At 29.2% G+C, this 21,473-nt stretch overlaps 1 protein-coding gene across 1 annotated transcript in view; it reads right to left on the minus strand.

Moving 5' to 3' along the window:
- The window catches only part of LOC119687510 (bone morphogenetic protein receptor type-1B), an 86,144-nt gene extending 69,105 nt beyond the window's left edge, over positions 1–17,039 (minus strand). The window contains exon 1 of the mRNA XM_038101844.1: positions 16,968–17,039. Within this exon, the coding sequence (XP_037957772.1) occupies positions 16,968–16,995 (28 nt within the window). The 5' untranslated portion in view covers positions 16,996–17,039. The remainder of the gene's footprint in view (positions 1–16,967) is intronic.
- Positions 17,040–21,473: the final 4,434 nt, after the last annotated feature.

The raw sequence follows: 21,473 nt of genomic DNA on the forward strand, positions 1-21,473 counted from the left end.
TTGGTCTAATTTTCTTTACTTTATTTTTAAATAAGTTAAAAAGAACGGAAGTTCTTTTTTTGAATATTTAATATTGAATATTTTGAATACCAAGAGCGCGTAGGGACCATGAGGATCAAGGATCGTTTAAACTAAGTGTAAGAAAAATCCAATAGTGATTTTTCAGTAAGAAAATGTACCGAAAAATATACTGCTTGATGTGATTATGGGTTGGTGAGAATATCAGAATATTTTTTTCTTAAATCAAAAACAATTTAAGTTTTTCCGTCACCATTCAGCGATGTTGAACAATATCTTGACTTTACCAATAATTACAATAGACGCTCTCAAATTAGAACTATTAAATATTAGAATGTCCAGAAATCTGAATTTGATTTTGTCATACATTGGTGGCTCTAAAATTAAAATTGAAGGGTTTTATTGGAGGATTTATTTTAGAGGATATTCTTAAGTATCGCTACCAAAAATAACTTGCAATGATATTGTAAATTCTTTAAAGTTACTGTCGAAAAATTAATTAGGGAAGGAACTGATAAACAGCGTTGTAAGTGCTTTGTGCCACAAACTGCAATAGACGATCAAAAAGATTAGAGAATATAATATTGCAAGATCATGTTAAAAATATGTCAAAAGAATCCAGTAACTGCTCGGCCGATGAGTATAAGAAATGGTTTGTAAAATTCAGTATGTTAAATAAGAGGCCATACACAAATTTTCTAAACGACACTAATTAAAGATGATTAAAAGAGCGGCGATAATTTTATTTCACTATAGGACTGTGATAGTACTCCCAATTTGAGTGAGAATAAATTTGTTTTGTTAAGGAACTGCAAAACTGTTTACCATTTGAGTGAGACATGGATTTAATAATCTTGTAGAATATATCAAAGGATCATCTATTGGTATATGTCCATGTTTTTATTAATAAGGTGGGGAATAGTCCGTCAGTCAGATGGTCTATTGTTCCCGTTATTAGTGCGGACATATAGTTGTTACAAAAAAAAAATAATTCTTCTAATTTTTTATTTTGTTATATATTCTTCTTTATAATACTCTATTACAATTAAATGTGTAATATTTCAGTGCAATAATATTTTTTTAGTATTCGCAATAAGGACAGACAAACACACTTTACGTGTTCTAAGAATTTCTTGCTTCTAGGTATATTGCCTTTCCCGTAATTGTCATTATCGGTCAAACTCATCTTCTAATGATATTCGTATATCTTTTGTTAGAGCACCACATGTTATTCATATTTTGAGTACACGAAATTTGCGAATTGTCTATTAGATGAGTCGTAATCACTGTATAAGTAATCACTTTATAGATAATCGGAAGAAACTCAAAAATCCATGTCTTACGAGCAAATTCTAAAGCTATTAATCTTATGCTACACCAATTTAAGGCTGTGTTACCCAATTACTTCGAATTAAATTTTTCCAAAATATTATAGGACATGGGACAAAAAATTAAGTCCCATGGTAAGTTCGTATTGCCGATATTCACTGAGACTTTCACAATTGCTGAAAAAATTAAACGACGATCTGAAGTTAATTTCAAGTGGACCCAGAAGCTGTAAATGCTGAAGTTAGCAGGCTTCTGAATAACACAGATCTACGTCATCCATTTCACCAGAAGAAGCCACACGATTAAATTGTCATTTAAATTAAAAAAGGGTTTTAAAAATTTTTTAAGAAAATACATATAATGTTATCAAAGGCATCTAAACTACCCTTTGGTTCTCTTGTAACTAGTTCTATATATGTAGTCAATAAATATTATTATTATGTACATATATCTATAATAATCCTTTATAACGTTTAGAGAAAATAATCTTTGTTGCTGATACTAATTACGAGCGATATGGTGACCACTCATTTAAGCCACATTTTTGTTCATTTCCTATAGCAAGGTTTATATAGATTAGATTAGATTAGATTAGAATCGATTAGATTAGATTAGATTAGATTAGATTAAATTAAATTAAATTAAATTAGATTAGATTAGATTAGATTAGATTAGATTAGATTAGATTAGATTAGATTAGATTAGATTAGATTAGATTAGATTAGATTAGATTAGATTAGATTAATTAGATTAGATTAGATTAGATTAGATTAGATTAGATTAGATTAGATTAGATTAGATTAGATTAGATTAGATTAGATTTGATTAGATTAGATTAGATTAGATTAGATTAGATTAGATTAGATTAGATTAGATTAGATTAGATTAGATTAGATTAGATTAGATTAGATTAGATTAGATTAGATTAGATTAGATTAGATTAGATTAGATTAGATTAGATTAGATTAGATTAGATTAGATTAGATTAGATTAGATTAGATTAGATTAGATTAGATTAGATTAGATTAGATTAGATTAGATTAGATTAGATTAGATTAGATTAGATTAGATTAGATTAGATTAGATTAGATTAGATTAGATTAGATTAGATTAGATTAGATTAGATTAGATTAGATTAGATTAGATTAGATTAGATTAGATTAGATTAGATTAGATTAGATTAGATTAGATTAGATTAGATTAGATTAGATTAGATTAGATTAGATTAGATTAGATTAGATTAGATTAGATTAGATTAGATTAGATTAGATTAGATTAGATTAGATTAGATTAGATTAGATTAGATTAGATTAGATTAGATTAGATTAGAAATTTGATATAACTTGTCTATTTAGTTAAGTAGCATCTCATCTATCAAAAACACAAATTCGTCGAAGAAGGTACGAGTATTATTTGTTTATGTAATAGGGATATATGCACTTAGTTTAACATAGAAAGCTTTACTATCATTTGCCATCATTTTTAGCTTATGAACTGCAGTATTTGTATTTGGATCTTATAAAGTTTATTTCGAATGATACGACTTTTAAATTCAGATGCATACTGTAGTTGAAATACCTAACATAATTATTTATAACTTTTAGTTATTAATTGAAGGGTGTTCGCTGCAACAATGTACTATATTTTCAAACACATAGAACTGGATCTGTAGATTTGTACATGTTTTTATATTATATGTGTAAGGAGAGCATACCGATATACCATACACATATGCAGTTATATTAGAATTTTGCTTATTTTAAGTAATTAAGTTTGTGGAGCCAATACTATACGTTAACGTCTAAAATGTAATTATGTATAAAAGTTTATTGTAAGCAATTTTCACTAAAGCATACAAGTGCCACATACGGTACCGACGACTGTGATACTCGGAGTCTTGGGTGCTGGCAGCATGAGCACACCAGCAGCAACATAGCATGCAACTGAACTGCTTCCATGTTTGAATTTATATGTACCAACAATGGTGTTCCTCATCATAATCGTTAATATCGCTGAAGAATGAGGAATGAAAATTATGTATATACGGTGGTACTAGATGCACTTACTCTCTGCCCCATGCGAGTACTTTCACGTGCACAGTTGTGTGTGCAGAAGAATTTGAAATTTTCTTATAAGAAAAATCAAAACGTTTTCGTGCTTTTCACTTAAATTTTTCACTTAGTCTTTAAATTAAAAAAATATATATTTATGTTTTTAAATATATTTATGCATATACATATATGTATATAAATATTTAAAATGCTTGAGTTTGATTCTTTTAATGTTTTTGTTTTGTCTAAAATGAAATCTAAAACTTAATGCTACAGATGCACAAAAATATACCAATATTTTTTGAAATGGATCATGAGACCTACAAAGAAAAAGAAAAAATTAAAGAACAGTCCAACAGACAGGCATATAGAAGCAGAGACAGACTGACAGACTAAAAAGCACACATGCATGCAAGTACCTAAGTTAAGAATAAATAATTTTGCTGCCGATATTGAACGATACTATTTAAGCCATTTATGGCCGACGAATAGATGGACAGACAGACAGAGAGAACCAACAAACGTGAAATCGAAGTGGCATGCATATGTGGGCTTATATTTGCGGTAATCATTACGCGAGTCGAGGTGTGATGTTTCCTCAGTTTTTTTGGTGTTTCGGTTCAAGTGTAGGAGTCATGCCGTGCAGACTGTTCCTGCGTTTCTGTTAGCATTTTGCTGCATTGCAAGAGTTGAGGGAGCTGTGAGCAGCTAATGCAGCTTTTGAAACTTGAAATTGGATTCTCTAATTTTCAGTCAAGCTAAGCGAAATCTTTTTTACAATTGCACTTCAGGCATTTTTTTACTAAAATTCTTTTTATTAACGCGGAGCTGTAAAATTTCATTTCCATGTCGCGCGGGATGCAATTTTTATGTGCAAGTGTATTTCTCTAAAATTACTTAACCCGCAGGCTGACGGATTTTATTTATTAAACTTCACACTCGCACGGATCAAAATGCATTTAAACGCTCACGCAGCTAAGCATTTTTCATATTAGCATTAATAATTTTGTTCCAGTACCGCGGCTGTGGCATACTTAACACTTTGTAACTTTCGATTCAAGTTGCTGGAATATAAACAAATCTTGTACATTAACTTAAATGCAATAGTGTTGAAATTTAAATTTAAAACATATTTTTTCCAAATAACTCAAATAATGAAAATATAATTCATTTAGTACATTTTCTGAAAACTAATTAAGAATTCCATTAAAATTCTTTTCAAAATATCTATTTGTCTTAAATATAATATGATCAGCATGATAGAACCTTCTCTCATATACAAAAATGTAATATAACACAAGTAGAGAAATTAGTATCTATCCAGAAGAAAAATAATCCATTAATCACATAAAACTAACTTCCAAGTTTGTCTCAGACAGCACAAATTGTTATCAAGTGATATCGTGACATTTGGCGCAATTCAATATTTTTCAATACCAATACAGTGTATTATTTAGAGGAGTTTAAAACTGGAATAAAAAGTATGTAGAGTTAAGAGAATCTTAAGTAGAAAAATTAACAAAAACAAAAACTGTTTAAACATTATTTCTTTACTGTACGCAAAACTTTTCGAGCAAACCTCGTACTCGTACTTTATTGTCTTGGCTGCTGTCTAAAATAACTTTCACCCTGTTTCCACCGTCTCATTTAGGCAGTTTAACGCATTAATAGCACATTTACACTGTCTCATTTAAGCAGTTTTGCTCATAAAGACCGATAATGAGGATAATTAACCATACAAAGAGCTTACATATAAATTAGCTCATTATAAATAAATCAACTGAATTGAGGCGAAAAATATCTAATACAAATCTCAAAAATAAATTTCCTGCAAGAATAATCACCAAAAATGTAAAGAAACAAGCTATTTCACATGCTTAAATCACCTCATGTCAATAGAAACGATCAAATCTTAATTTCATTAACATAAGTAGTTTTAGCTGCAGTGGTACATGATATTATCAGAAGTCACATTTTTTGACTGTAATTCAATCGCCATTCAGAGTGTATATGGCTAATTTTAGAGAAAGTTCTAATTCATCTACAAGTTCTTTATCAACAATATTTGTGTGAACAGGTAACTCACGAATTTTAACTTGTTTTTAATTTAATTTAATTTAAAAGCTACAAGATGTTATAACTATTCATTAGAGGTATCAAAAATGGTCTCCAGAAAGATAATGCCTCTATGACTGTTAGCTGCACTAAACTTCTGTGTTATTGTTTATTTATTTTGTGTGGTCATTCTTGCGATCTTATTTACTAGATGCTAATAACTCTTACGGGCTCTTTAGCTGCTAATTTTACAAGATAGCTGTTTATCCCTATAAGTAGTGATAACTACTTACATTTCCAGCATTGTAAATTATTACTTTTCAACATTAAAAAGTATCCTCTTATCGTCTCTGACGATTTTTCATCCTTTCATTCTTAATTGAATTTTCAACTGCTTCCTTCTCAATTGGATTATAAGTACTCAGCATATCATCAATGACATTGGAGTCTTGAAATTATTTTAAGAGGGCTAAAGGGTATACGAGGAGGATGCGTCGTCTGTCACAGTAGTTAGGTGGGTGTTAAAGTTCTCTTAAGTACACATATACGAGTTTGAATTATTTATATATGTTTTCTTCAGCTTTTTACAAAATTACGAAACGAAAAAAATATAAAAAAGTGTATTGTAAAGTAAAATGTCCTCGAATACTATAACATCCACGCTGTGGGTGCCGTTCGGTATTAATTTCTGTATACTTTGTACTATATACAAGGTTATGCCATTTGTGATTTCGTAACTTAATGCAAATCAAAAACACTTGCAGTGAGACCGCTATCACAATTTTAAGTCAATATATGTTCATAAAATAAATATATGTGTAGATATAACATATCTTAAATTTGTTAGAATGTGTATTTTTCATACACCTTCATAAATATTTCTATGGGTAATATTTACATATAACACCTACCATCACGTTTAACGTGGAAAAACGGCGGCCCACAGGTTGACCTAAAAAGTTTAGTTTGGTACACAGATGGATCAAAGATGGATGAAGGTGTATATGGACCCAACACCAGCATTTCAGAGGCAATGGGGACATGGCCGAGTGTCTTCCAAGCTGAAATCCACGCAATCAACTTATGCGTAAGATCCAATTTAATCAAAAAATCTTCTGGCTGGAAAATTGTTATTTACTCTGACTTCTGGCTGCTCTTAAAGCTCTTTCTGCTTGGACTTTCAAATCAAAACAGGTCATAGAGTGTTACGAGCTTCTGCAATCATTTGCAGCTCGGAAAAAGGTAAGCCTTTACTGGGTTCCGGGCCACAGTATAAACAGAGTACTGAGTATCTGTTTGTACTGGGCCAGTACAAAACAGATTATCAAAGAAATGGAAAATCATATGCGGCTGGAGTACTGGGTAAACTATCCAGGACTCTGACAAAACAAAGCACTGATAAAACCGTACTCCTACAAAGACATTCTTAAATTCTCAAAATGTAATTTAAGTTTGATAACGGGTTTCATTACAGGTCATTATGGTCTGAAATATCACCTTCATAAACTACAATTATCTGCTAACTCGGAATGCAGATTATGCCTCGAAGATGAGGAAACAACTATGCACATTCTTTGTGACTGTCCAGCTTTAATAACGCACAGAAGAAACCTGTTTCATAAAGAATTTGTGTCACCAGAGCAGATTAAGAACTCTTCTCTAGATTTAGTTCTAGACTTTATTCACAAAGCTTTAAGGGGCTTTGTTTAATCAATAGTGAAACTGGTACAATAGGACTCTTCTGGCCGCAAGTTTCACGTCTACTCTTTAATAATAATAATAATACATATTACATCTAAAATATTAATTTTAGTGTTTAATTAAACCTTCATACCAAATGATTTACTATAATCTCTTAATAGGGAAATAGTTGATAGTATTTGTTAGTTAAAAGTATTTATTGCTAACGCCTTATTCTGTAGGGTGCAGAATAAAATCCATCGTCATCAACGTAATTGATAAAATAACTTGTGTCGGGTCTTTATATTATATGTTAAGGTTTCATGTCTGTTAAGGCTTCATGATGTATAATGTGTTTTAAGTGCAGTGCTAGATTTTTATAAAAGTTCTAATCCTATTAAGCCGAATCAAGTATTAACTTCATTGTTACTGAGTAAAAGCAGCTTAATATCATAAATCAAGTCATTACATAAAAGCTTCTTATTAATTTCGCGAAAGTTACAGCTAATTGTTGCCTGTGTAAAAGTAAACATTTCCATTGAAGATCATCATAAGATGAAGATGATGATGAAGATTTGCATCATAAGATTGCATACTTATTTGATACCGAAGTTTTTATATTCATAAGTCGTACAAAGTATTTCCTTTCGTTTTTAATACCTCTACCTGTAAGTTGTTCGCTTTCCACTATCAGCGCAACACCCTACCCTTTAGGATTTCAAACTGCTCCAGCGTCATGAGGCTAGAATGGCATTAGATTTATTGAATAGTTTTTCTATTTACGTGATTTGAAGTGTGCCATTTTAGAAATTTATCTGAAAGTAGATATTTTAACTTCAATACAATATATATTGTTTTAATTAAATAAGTTCAAAGCAGGCAATCAGCTCCATAATTTTTTATCCATTTGCTGTGAAGACTTGCTAATTACTAGCATAACTCTACTTGACCGCAAATAAGATTCATTTCAAAAATGTTTTAATTATTGAATTGTTGAAACTAATCTGAAACTGAGGATAGAATATATAAGAATAAAGAATTACAAATTAAAATTAATGCGTGGAAATTGTTTAAAAACTGAAATACAATTAAAATTGTATACGAAAATAATTGTTTCGAAAGGTGTTAATTAATGGACTCACAACGTAGTATACCACAATCTGACCAACACAAAAGAATATAACCACACGAAACAACAGCAACCAACAGCCAACAAATTGAAGTTAAGTAAACTCTGACTAAGTCAACTTACAGATTGAGATACAGATACACATACAGATGGACATGAAGATGAAGATGGAGTTGCAAATGGAAATGGAGATACAGAATACTAACGTTGAAATCGTGATGATTTATGACCATTGAAGCATTTAGGTGCAAAGACTACGTGTAAAATATTTACTGCATTAATTTTATTTCCTCCCTAAATGATAAATTAAAGAAAAATCCATAAAAAATAGGTAAAAGGAGAAAAACAATAAAAATTACCCATAAAGAAGTTATATTTAACACCTTAACACTTTAAAAAGATGAATACCTTTTCACAATTATGCACTTGCAACACTTGATTTGCGGCACATTTCGTTGCACTGACACAAGAGCACAAGAGACTTGAAAACGCACCGAACATTTTAACGATTTTCTCTGTGCTCCAAACTTCAAACTCCAAACTCTAAACTACGTGATACATACTCCATACTCAACCGTATCCGTAGCTGTGAATTTACGAATACGAAATTTGGCCATTAGCAGTTTATGGTCTCGTACCGCCCTTAAAAAGACTTTATCGTTGCGTCTTGTAGAAGTCACGCATATCTTCTGGTGATGTATGAATGCATATTTACTCATCAATTGAAGAAAAAGGGCTGATGCATGAAGTTATCGAAAGCACAGAGCATTCGTGTCCCTAACATTTTGAATGAGGAAGCTATAAAAATTTCTATCTAGAAAACTATTATTTTTTGCTAACAACCAACAAATTAGAAAATTTTTAAATTGGAAATGATATGTATGGCAAATTACAAAATCACAAAGAGAGTGGCCATGGTAAGTGCCATTGAAGAACGATTACGATTGATTGCGGCACCTCGAAGTAGAGTCTGGTAAAAGATAGAACTGCACAAGAAGAAACAATAAATAATTTTCTTCATTATGCGGAATTATGAAAATATTCAGAAATTACTTAAGTTAGTAATTATTTTTTAACTGTAGTTTCTTTAGTGGAAAATAAAAAAACAAAATCTTTAGTTAGAATTTTAACATTGAAATTTATTTTCAACTTATTTCTGTTTTATACTTATATTCTCTCTTAATATTTTTCTTCTAATTCCTGATAAAACATTATTTACAACGAAAATATTTATTTTTAAATATGTATATTGTTGGCATTTGCTAATCTTAATCCAAGTCCGGAATTAAACTATAATGATAGCGATTTCTATAATCACTTCCGTTTAGTCAGGCGGAACTTACAGAATAAAAGTATTTAGTTTAAACAGACTTTGCGCTGTTTCGGTATGGACAGAACCATATTAACAGAAACACGCACTGCTGGCATCAGATCAATCTCATAAGTGCAGTAACGGTAGTGTGTGTCAACTGGATAATGTCAGATAATGTAATCTCTGTAATTTCATCAATAATACCAAGAGACATCTTTGTCCATTGCAGCGCGAAAAAAACTAGGATAAAACCAAACTGAAGATGGAAAAAAACATACGTAGCATTCAATAGTGACGATAAAGATTGGAGATATCTGCCAAAGGATCGTTGTTTTGAATCCAGACATTAAAGTAGAAATAGGAGGTGCATTATTCATAATAATAGGTGATTATATAAACCTAGTTATCTGATATTATTAAATGCTAATCAATAGCGATTTGAAAGTAGTATTTTTACTGGTTTCTAACAAAACTATCTTTCAGCAATCTTCAGCTTTGAGCTTCTTAATAGAGCTTTTTTTTACTTGTTGAATACATGAAGACTTCCCAATTCGGCAAGTAATTCTTCGTTTATGAGGAAAAATTGATCATTACTAATACTAATAATTGTTATGCTTTCATGACAAAAAAATTAATTTTTGTTGTGAAATATACAACTGTGAACTACACAATATATAGAATCTACAAAGGATGAATTTAGTAATAGTTGACTTAGAATAAAATATATAAAAAATATTGTATGTACTCCACATTTTTAGTTATTTTCTTTTGTCGTTAAGAAATATGGTTAACAGTTTTATTAGCTTAAAAAATATTTTGCTACAAATTTAACAAAAACCTTAAGTAAGATCTCAATATAAATGAAGGCAATGATATAAGTAATCAAGCAACGAAATGACAAACGATAGAGTCTTAATTGTGACTCGAAATTGCAACTTTTTTAAAATATAAAAAAAATTTTCACTACTCCTAAGTAAACTAAAGTAAAATTGAGTTTCCAGGAAAATTTTAAGTTTTTCCAACAATGTATCTCCACCAACAATACTAGAACAAAACATGCCAGACATGCTGGCAGTTGTGTAGACAATGGAGGGAACGTATGTGCCTCATAAATTAACCAAAACAATTAAAGTAACAAAAAAAAACCAAAAAATAGATACATAAAGAAAAGATTTTGAATAAAATTTTGTATTTAATGCTCACACAAGAAGTTCGTACAGGAGATAAAGAGGAAGAGCAAAGATACAATAAATATTGAATTAAATATCAAAATTTATACACAAATAGAAATACATAGAATAAGCCATAAATTTGAACTGCATCTGTCATACGAGTATATAACTTATCCAACAGAAAGGTTTCAACAACAAACAAGTGTAAATAACTACTATAGATATATAACTGTTAGATTATTTATACATATGTATATTAAAATAAAAAAGTAATTTTTAGTTAAATTAATAAAAAAAAAATTATATATTTCTTTAAGTACACTTGTAAGAATATCATTAATTTATATATGTTACTATAGTAATATCATTGGGATAATATACCAGGATTCAAACAAACCAAAGCACTTACTAGTACTTGTAACAATGGGAGATATCAGAATTGTACAAACTTATCTAAAGAAAAACTTAGAATCATCACAGCAAACCTAACAGGGCACTGTAAATTAAAGTACCACCTTACAAAACGGTATATATACCGATGCAAACTTTAGACTCTGCAAAGGGAATGAGGATTCAGCCACACATGTGCTCTTAGAATATCCTGCACTAATGCACAAACGGAATAAACTCCTGGGAATGAATACCCTTAGAGAAGAGGCAATAAAAAGAGGAAGAGGAAAAACACTCTATAAAGTAGGTTCTATACTACTTTTCATTTAAGCAAAAGGCTTAGAAACCTACTCTAAACCCAGTAGGTGGCATAATAGACTTGGCGGTCGCAGTGTCACATCTTTTAACAATAACTAATAACAATAACTAATAATAATACTATAGGAATCTGAACCTCTCCCGCACTATATAACAACACAATCAGATCAATGTTTATAAAGTTGGGGTTAGTGAGAGCGTTAAGACAAAATAAAATAGATTAATTGGTTTTCATTGCAATCAATATACAATATTTAGACTCTGTATTACCTTAAGAACGAAGGAAATATGTTGTATGAGGATAAATCTCTATAATCTTTGTACTATATCGCATAAAGGTTATATTGGAACTGATAAGATGTTTGTAACGCAAGAAAAGGCAAATTAGAGAGGTTTCCGCAGCTTTGACAAAACTCAAGCTAACTATTTTACTTCTTTAAATATCTTGAAGAAACTGAAGTTTAAACAAAAATTTTATACATATTTTATATGTTCTAGAATTGTATTGTTTCTATCACACAATAGTAACAATATCGAATCGATTTTATTCAAATAAAAAATACCGAATAGCAGAAAAAATTGTTATATTTTCAATGTTCAAATTTTTTATATTCTCCGAAGAGCGTGTAGATTCGAAGATCAAACAGAAAATTTGAATAAAAGACACCGACTGCGTTGCAGGTCATAATTTCACCAGTTTTAAGCGGTTGAAAGAGGAACAGATGTGCGCAGCTGCTGGTTGAAAATTTCTTGAACTGAATAATAAGGAAAGTCTTTGATTTCAACAAAACGGAGACACACACTCGGAATGAATAACCAGAAAGACAAAAAGAAAAAAAAGAAAAATTAAGTGAACCTGAGAAATCTATTAAGACTATAGAATATTTCAACTTTGTTTCAATTATGGGCAGACAGGGGTAAGACCATGCGAGAGAGCTGTGCGCACAATACGAAATCTCAGTAGTGAATGTATGTCTAGAGTATTGGATAGAGAGGTGAGGGCATTTATGAAAAGGGAAAATGTCACTTCAAGTGTTGTTTCATTTAAATCAATGTCATGACAATTGGAAATTTTTTTTTTTTAAATGAAACACAAACAAAAAGCACACAGTATTTATGGTTGTCATGGAGTCTACTGAAGAGTATGAATACCCACGACACACAATCCAGTTTTCTGTTTTCTTTACACTTTTTTGTAGATCAATTCTTTCAGCCATTCTTCTCGTTAACGAATTGTATTTTATTTTTATTTTTTTTTTATTTTTATATTCAGATTTTATGATACAACATAAGCCAAAATGCATTCAAAATCTGTTAAGCCCATTTACACACATGCATACTTACTCGCGCACACACAATACTTATAAATATGTATTTCTTATAGTTTTTCGTCTTTTCCTGGTTTTTCACTATATGAAAAACTCTGTTACTCTTTTCAAAACATGTCAACGTGGGCGAATGTTGCCTTTAGTGAATGTTATTTAGAACTTCTTTTAACATTCAATTTTTTCTTTGGATTACTGCAATAAAATGAAGACTTCAAAAGTATAGTAACATGACAAACATTTAATTTCAAATTTTAAGATTAAATTTTTGGTGCAAGTCACCGTCATCTTCCACTCAAAATACAAACATAAAGTGACAGCAAAATTATTCCCGAGCTGAGTATTACCAGCATCCGTAGAAGAATATGTAGAAATCAAAAAAAAAAAAAAAAAAAAAAAAAAAAACTACTCAACCGGTGGTGCTCCATCATTCCGCTTTGTACTCATTCTGTTATCTGACAATTCTAATAATTTTGTTTAATTCAAAAGTCAAAATATTTAATTATACAAAATGTAAGTTAAAATTTATACCCCAGTATTATACTGGTAAGGATATTAGTTTAAAGTAATATTCTTTCTTAAATTTATCATACTTCATAATTCCTGGCGTCTAAAAGAGCCCTTAGTTACTAGTATATATAATCTCACATTCTCGTGCAGTGCCTTGCTATTCAGATAGATATTTATGTTTATCCCTTAAAAAAATTATTTATAATTATTTTGCTGATAAGTCCCCTGCAAGTCTGCCACGCATTCTGCTCTACAATCAAGGCTTCCATAATCCCGAACGTAGAGCGAACGTACTCTTAGTTAGATCCTTTCTCAAGTTTGTAGATAAGTCATTTGATTTGAAATTGCAGGAATAAATGTTGTTTAATTGTAAGTTTTTTAGATAACTCCATAATGATTGTTATTATCTAAAATATATCTATTAATATCTTTCTTATTGAAATCTTTCCGTTCTTATTTAATATCTTTCCGTTGAAAGTGACATGTACTCCATTGAAAAATGCTCTGCTGTCAACAGTCGTGTTAGTGTAATATAAATAAAATCTATCTTATAAATATATCTTATATATCATTTTTACTTTAAACCAGAGAGCAAATATAAATCTAATAGTTAAATAGTTAACTACGATCGGAAAGTAGAAAACAACTAAAAATAAGGGGTTATGATAAGATTGGCTTTAGTTCTATTGTGTTTAGAATGTTCCATTATTAGTTAACTGTCTCTAGATTTCTATTATCTCTCTGGTAGCAACCTACATGAAGGCAACCTCTTTCTTGCATTCCGATAGACGCTTTAACAACTTTATTATTAATTGACATTGACATATATAAAAAACGCTGTTAAAAGTGAAAAATTATTGAGACAGGATGGATTTTTATAGTGGTTGTAAGATAAAAGATGTGAGTTTTATCCTTAAAGCGAAAAAATTAATAAACCAGCAAAAATTGATATACCCTTGATATTTGCAGTCTCAAAAAATAAAATATGATGATGTATATTTGACAATACTCGAAACACCTCAGCCAAAAATTCTATTAATTATAAATAATGAAATTTTGTTATACTTCTCTATTAAAAACAATGGTTTATATTCATATTTCAGTTTCTTTTGTCAAACCCGACGTTCAAAATCAATTTAATACAAGTATTATAAATGTAATATTGTGTTATATACGCACAGTTAATTTATATTGCAGATATGTACAAGTCTGAACTATTCGGAATGAAATTCAACATATTTAATATTATCCACATTTAGCACTTAATACGGTTCAGCTAACCACTTTTTGTACGTCAGCCAGAAACATCAATTTTATAATCCACAAATTTTAGCCATTCTATAATGTTACTCTAAAATAGTGGTTCCCAATCTTTTTTTTGTCACCAAGGACCACTATGATATTTTTGATTTTAGTAGGGATCACAAAATTTAAGAATAATATACTATTTGAATATATTGAAATGCTTTATGCATTTCTGGTGTAATATACATATAATGAATTGTAGAAGTGCATAGGTATATTATATAGACTATAACATAGTTTATAAAATTACTTGGAGTTTTTTTGGGTTGATCATTTTTAACCATTTCCACGAGCCACAAGTGGTCCGGAGACCACCAGTTTGAAACAACTGCTCTAGATTATATGTAAAATTTTAATCGTAGTCTTAAAAACTGGGTTGTCTTAAAAACTATGGTAGTTTACATTAAAATAAATATCCAGACAGGCAGACAAATATAAACAAATCGATTTTTTACTATTTATCGAGTAAATAAATATTTCGCTCATTTGCTCAAATTTTGTTTATTTATATATGGTTTCAAATGCTATGCTTTTAAAGATACAACTAATAATACAATAATAATAACACCAGTGGCATGTATGAGTATGTTATGTTATAATTTTTATTATTATTTATATTGCTTATTTGAATTTATTTATTTTTTGTTTCTTATTTAATTTTACATGTATTTTATACTTACCCAATATCTATAGTGCAAAAATAGATGTACCAACAGCGTCATTCTTTATTTTTTGATAAACTTTGTATTTACTTACATTCTTACTTGCGCATACCCCCACTTGATTACACTACCAAAATAATTAAAATAGAAACAAAAGCAATAGCAGTAGTAGTAAAGAAATAACAAGGGTAAAGGAGGGGGAAAAAAGTGCTATAAAAATAATTGAATATAAAACTAAGTTTTTCTTCTAAACACCTCTCATAATCACATTGGAGAATTGTATTAACTAAAACATTGTCAAAGAGGTTTCGAAAAGTAGTGAACTACAAAAACAAAAATTCTTTTATATCATTTTAATTAGTTTGATTATTTTAATTTAAATTAATTTAAATAGTTAAATTATATTATTTAATTAATTAATTAATTTTTGGCTGACCATACAGCTGTTTTGAGTATTGTCAAATACCCATCATCAGTAGCCATTGTCATATTTTTATTAATTTTTTTAATAAAATTCATTCATTAATTATTTAAATAATTTAATTATATTATTTAATTAATTAATTAATTTTTGACTGACCATACAGTTGTTTCGAGTATTGCCAAATAACTATCATCAGTAAGCATTGTCGATTTTTAATTTAATGTTTTCAATAAACTTTATCAATCCTCTTAAATTCTAGGAACATATGTAGTTTATATCCTAAACACCTTTTGTAATATAATTATTAAACATACGTATATAAAATGTTATTATCTAATATACTAACACAAATACGTAAATGATTATTCACATTCAAATTAATTTCGGTAATAAATCATTAATTTTGTTATAGGAACTTCAGGTATCAGAAGTGTTATAGGAAAATTTAAGCATAAATCCTTTTATTGGTAGTTTTACTCCATGATATGGGTATCATTCCAATAAAATTTTTAGATCGTATTAATGCCTCAAAGGGTCTATCTTTGCTAAAAGCATTAAAGAAATGAATTAGCATTTTGACAGCTTTACTTAAGTTGAATTAGTGGAGCTCGCGTAGAAACAAATCCATTGAGCACATGCATGAAGACTTCTGCTTCATGAAATATTCAAATTAAATTTAAAAAAATAAAACACAAAAAAAAAAGAAATACAAAAATATATAAAACCAGAAAAAAAAATAGTATATCAAATTGCAGAAAAATGCTAATATAAATTCATTGGAAAAAATACTGAGAATGATTTAATGACAAGGAAATCCTACAATCGAAACGAAACCAACAGCAGAAAGTCGGAACGCGCATATGTGCTGCATGCAACCCAGAAGCACAAATGCTTCGGAAAGGAAATCATGCATATTGCGAACGTGTGTGAAAAATCGCAGATTGTGTTTAGACGCTGGCTGGGCTCGGATTTGCTTCCATGTATGAATTTGCAGCACATGTGTGGACTTTTGGCAGAACAGGCACAGCATATGTGCTACGTATTGAAAAAGGGGAAAACGCAATTGCTTAAATAATGCAACAATACGACGAACCTAAAATGTCATTAACCTTCGAAATTTTTCACAATTCAGCAATTCTACAAATCCACATTTCCTGCAAATCTTAGATAAGAAGTTTCATAGACAATCACTTATAGAGTATTATGGAACATACACATATATACATATATGGAATATACGAGTTATAATTGTTTATAGATTAATTTTTGATCATCCCATAGACTTACCATCAGTAATTTTTTCTGTTATTATCATTTCGCTAACAATTTTTAGATCTGTTTCCTCACTTGCCGCGCGAAGTTCACCTAAAATAGTAATAAAAATAGAATAATAATAAATATTAAAGAAAAGTTGATTAAAAAAACAATATTAATGTAATATATTACATAATAATATAATATTGTTTGTTTATAATATTGATTTCCTTAATAGTTAAATATGTGTATGAAATTTTTTAAACAGATATATCATAAAGTTAATTAGTTGACGAAACAAATTAATCAATAATACATCTATAATGTATAAAGCGATTTCTTTGACGATATGCCAATCGCTATGGCAGGTAGTAGTTGGCCAATACAGACGTGAGTCGTCCTAGGCCGCATCGAATAGCATCCGCCAGCCAGCTCAATCAGTTGCTTGCTGTCGCCAGTTTGTAGTACCGATCGCCTGCAAATCGTTGATCACCTGCTCCTATCACCGAAGATACGGACGTCCTTTATCGCATTTTCCACTTGTGGGTACCGAATCAAACGCCTTTCTAACTGAAGCACTTTCTTCAATTCGCACGACATGACCAAACCAGCGAAGGTGCTGAATTTTTAGCTCATACGTACAGTTCATCGTTCCATCTAATTCGATACTCGTCGCTAATGCGTAAGGGGCCATAGATATTCCGAAGAATTTTTCTCCCAAATGACCTTAACGCCTTCTCATCACTGTTAGAAATTGTCCAAGCTTCTGCATGTAGAGCGTGATTTTATTTTGTCGAGAGAGGGCTTTATTTCTCAATTACCTACTTAGCCCAAGCAGATATGAACTCAATGGAGTTCATATTCGATAAATGGAAATATATGCAGCAAGTTTTAATAGAACGACGGAGTAAAGAAAGGCGCAAACTAATATAACATTTTTCTTACATACATATTTCTTATAGGATATAGTTGCATGGTATTTAATAGCCATAATTGAGATTAAAAAATATTTAGGTTTAAGGCTCAGAACTGATATTATTATAATTATTGGCCATAATGACAAATTCCGATTTACTAAATTGAAAGGAGTGATTAATATACGTTCAAATTTATTTAAATTAAGGGAGCTGTTGACATTTTTATTGGTGCCCTGAATAAGCAATTTAGATTAGCTTAGGCTTGTAGGCTTCGCAAAGAACTTATATTAAGTGTTTTTAAGTATTGATACAAGTATATAGCATAAATAAGTTTTAGGCAGTATAAAGACAGAAATAAAAACACTTATAAGCTTTTTCATTTCTTCTTATGAGAAGTTATTCAGATGATTGTTACTTTGTTTGTATAAACTAGTTCCGATATGAGATTCTTAGACCTTTAGATCGACTTAAATTTAAAAACTCAAAATGGGAAAGGTTTTATAGCTGCTTGACTAAATAAATAAATAATAATATAGCTATTTTTGCATTGTTTCTTTGGGCATTCTCTCTCCAAATGTCACAGATAAGAATTATTAGTGCACAATATTAAAAACCTTACTTCCTACAAAATACTAAGTTATAACACAAATTCTTTGACTTCATTACAGAAATTGTAAATTAATTTAAACTGCGCTTATTATTGAACCATTAAATTCATTTCTGATGAGTATAAGAACAAAGAATTTTCGATTTCAGAATTTGGAAAGTTGTTAGATGTGACTAATTCTGAAATAAAACTGCTTTAGAATTGTACCAGAAAAAAGTGCCTCAATCCAATGAACACTTCCCTAACTTTTAGTTTAATAATATTCGTTTAAAATCGGTAGGGATTCTATAAGAAATATGTGTCGTTCTCTTTGGCGAGTCAGTACTTAGCTACCTAAAAAAGGTACTTTCATGATATGTTTATATATAAATTGTATTTTAAACTTTTAAAACAATTAAAGAACGACCTTCACAATATTTTTTAATTTTTTTTTTTATTTTTTTAATTAAATGTAGCTTAGAATAATTAAAAGCTTGTGAACGTTGTGTACTTTCTTTTTCTCTCATAACAAGGTCGATTACGATCGTATTTCATAGTTTTTACAATAAGTGCACGACTTATTTAAACTCAATGAATGAATAGAATAAAAAACTAGCAAGCAAAGTTAAGAAAAATTTCGAGATTAATGAGATTTACAGAATAATTAACTTTAAATCACAACAACTCCACATTAATAAACTGTATCAGGCATCATATAAAGCTAACGCCTGAAAGGACTAAATATTAGACTATATATTTAACGCCTGAATATTTTTATATGATTTAAATTATTTAAATTAACTATTCTCATGATATTTGATTTCATTTTTTTTTTTATTAACTTTTTATTAATATAATGTATTTTGATTAATATTCAAAATGTGGAAGTGACTTTTAAATGCTTTTTTTCTTAGGTCATTAAATTACTTCCCGAAGTCATAGGCCCTTAAAATAAAACACCCTGTCTATATGTGATATTTTATTCTTATGCTATAGTTCACATATTTTTATATTTAAAGTGCTTATTATTTCTGTTCATTAATTTATTTTTTAAATAACAAAAACTGAAATTTATATTTGTCAAAAGATCATAAAATAAAGCAATAATTTTTTTATGTCTTAATATGAAAAGTTTGGTCATTAAATATAGCCTATAAAGTTGAAGAAATATAAGTTTTTTTTAATATTTATGATATTTCAGTTTATAAAAAACGTGTCGATTGAAACGACAAAATTATTTGACAAAATCAGACAAAAAATGAATAATATTAAATATAATAAAAATATTTATTTCCATATTTATAAAAACAAAAAAAAAATAACAACTCTGATCTGGTATCGCAATGGACCTTATTGGTCTACGCGTGGCTTTTTTGGTCTGTCAGCGTAGCCTTATACCTATAAGAGATAAAACTATACATAAACTCATATATATATTAATTATTTTTTAATAAAAAAAATAATAAACTTCAACCGAAGGCCCTACCTGCTGTGAGTAGTTACTTTTATTATTATAAATTTTAACTCTTAGAAATAATAATAAAATTTATATAAAATATTGTTATCAATATTGTTTATAAACGACTATGTAAATATTGTACATGAGCAAACACATTATATATAAAACAACAATTTCTATTGTAATCAAACTAATAAATTCAACAAGTTTCAATTGTTTCAAGTACATACATATATATCTACAAGCACGGCAGATACATATGTATGTTTTTAAATTTAATAAAATGCAAAATTATTTTAATTTTTATTATTTTATTTTTTTATTGTTAAACAATTTGAAAAAAAAAAAAAAAAAAAACATACATATGAATTTCACTGTTGAAGCGGAAACTCAGTGTTCTGATCTATTGCATATATAAAGTCGTATAGAAGCCAACAGAAGAGCATAAGAATTATTTGATATAATCGCTCAAGTGATTGCTAAAGAGTCACTACCTCAAGTAAATAACAAATCTAATGCCTCAAGTGATTTTTCATATAGAAAGGAAAAAGCAAAAATAATTTGTATAAATTACTAAAATTTGTTATTAAAAAAAAAGGGATAAACAATTTAAAAAACAATTATATCAAAACAAAATTTTTTTAAAGTTAATTTTTTTTTTGTACTGTCAAAAACAAAACAAAATAGATTCTCTGAGACATAAGACAGACAAGTTGGTGATCTCATTAGAGCTATTATCGAACAGATGCTCATTTATATTGCAAATATGTTTTCCGAGGCATACAGCTGAAGAGTCATAAGACCAGTCACTTTTACTATCTTTATTTTTTTCGATTGATGGATGAGTGAGAGATAATATATGCACAAACTTACGATCGAGCACTCTTAGGTAAAATATTCGTCAAACTTTTTGTTTTGTAGGGTTTCGATTTAAAATGGGTTAAACATAGGACAAAAGTTAAGTATTGTGTTGAAAAAGTTCATAAATACTTTACTGAATATACAAATGTCAGTATATAGTGGAACCATGTATGAATTATGTATATTAAAACGAAAGTAAAAATTACGACTAAGTAGGTCTTAATGTTATATTTGATTTTAATAGATTTGTTACAAAAAATAAGTCTGTGATTATCTCTAAAACTTAATACCAAAGTTTACTTTTAAAAAATTAGTTTATTCAAAAACAGAATAAGAATGTTAACCAGGCTATTGAGTAGGTAGTATAGGCTCAATGCACTTCCGAGCAAGATGGGCATTGTATCATGTCCTATGTAGAAATTCTCCTATAAAGAACTATACTAGGGAAATATTATGCACAGATTTACAATATCCGATAAAACTTTCTGAGATCAGAATTAATACCAGTCAAAGTAATAGCAAAACTGAAGATCAACTGGACTACTTAGCTTTTAATAGAAATGAGACAGATTTGAACTTTATATAAAATAAAAGTAATATCAATCGTAATCAGTACCAAAAACGTGTTAAATAAAATCCTGAAGGATTTCAGTCGTATTAGTGGTATAAAGTAGTTCACAAATATATTATTTAGTTTTTAAATATCAACTCTAAAA

The sequence above is a fragment of the Teleopsis dalmanni genome, chromosome X, assembly GCF_002237135.1.
Source record: "Teleopsis dalmanni isolate 2A chromosome X, ASM223713v2, whole genome shotgun sequence".
Lineage (NCBI taxonomy): Eukaryota > Metazoa > Arthropoda > Insecta > Diptera > Diopsidae > Teleopsis > Teleopsis dalmanni.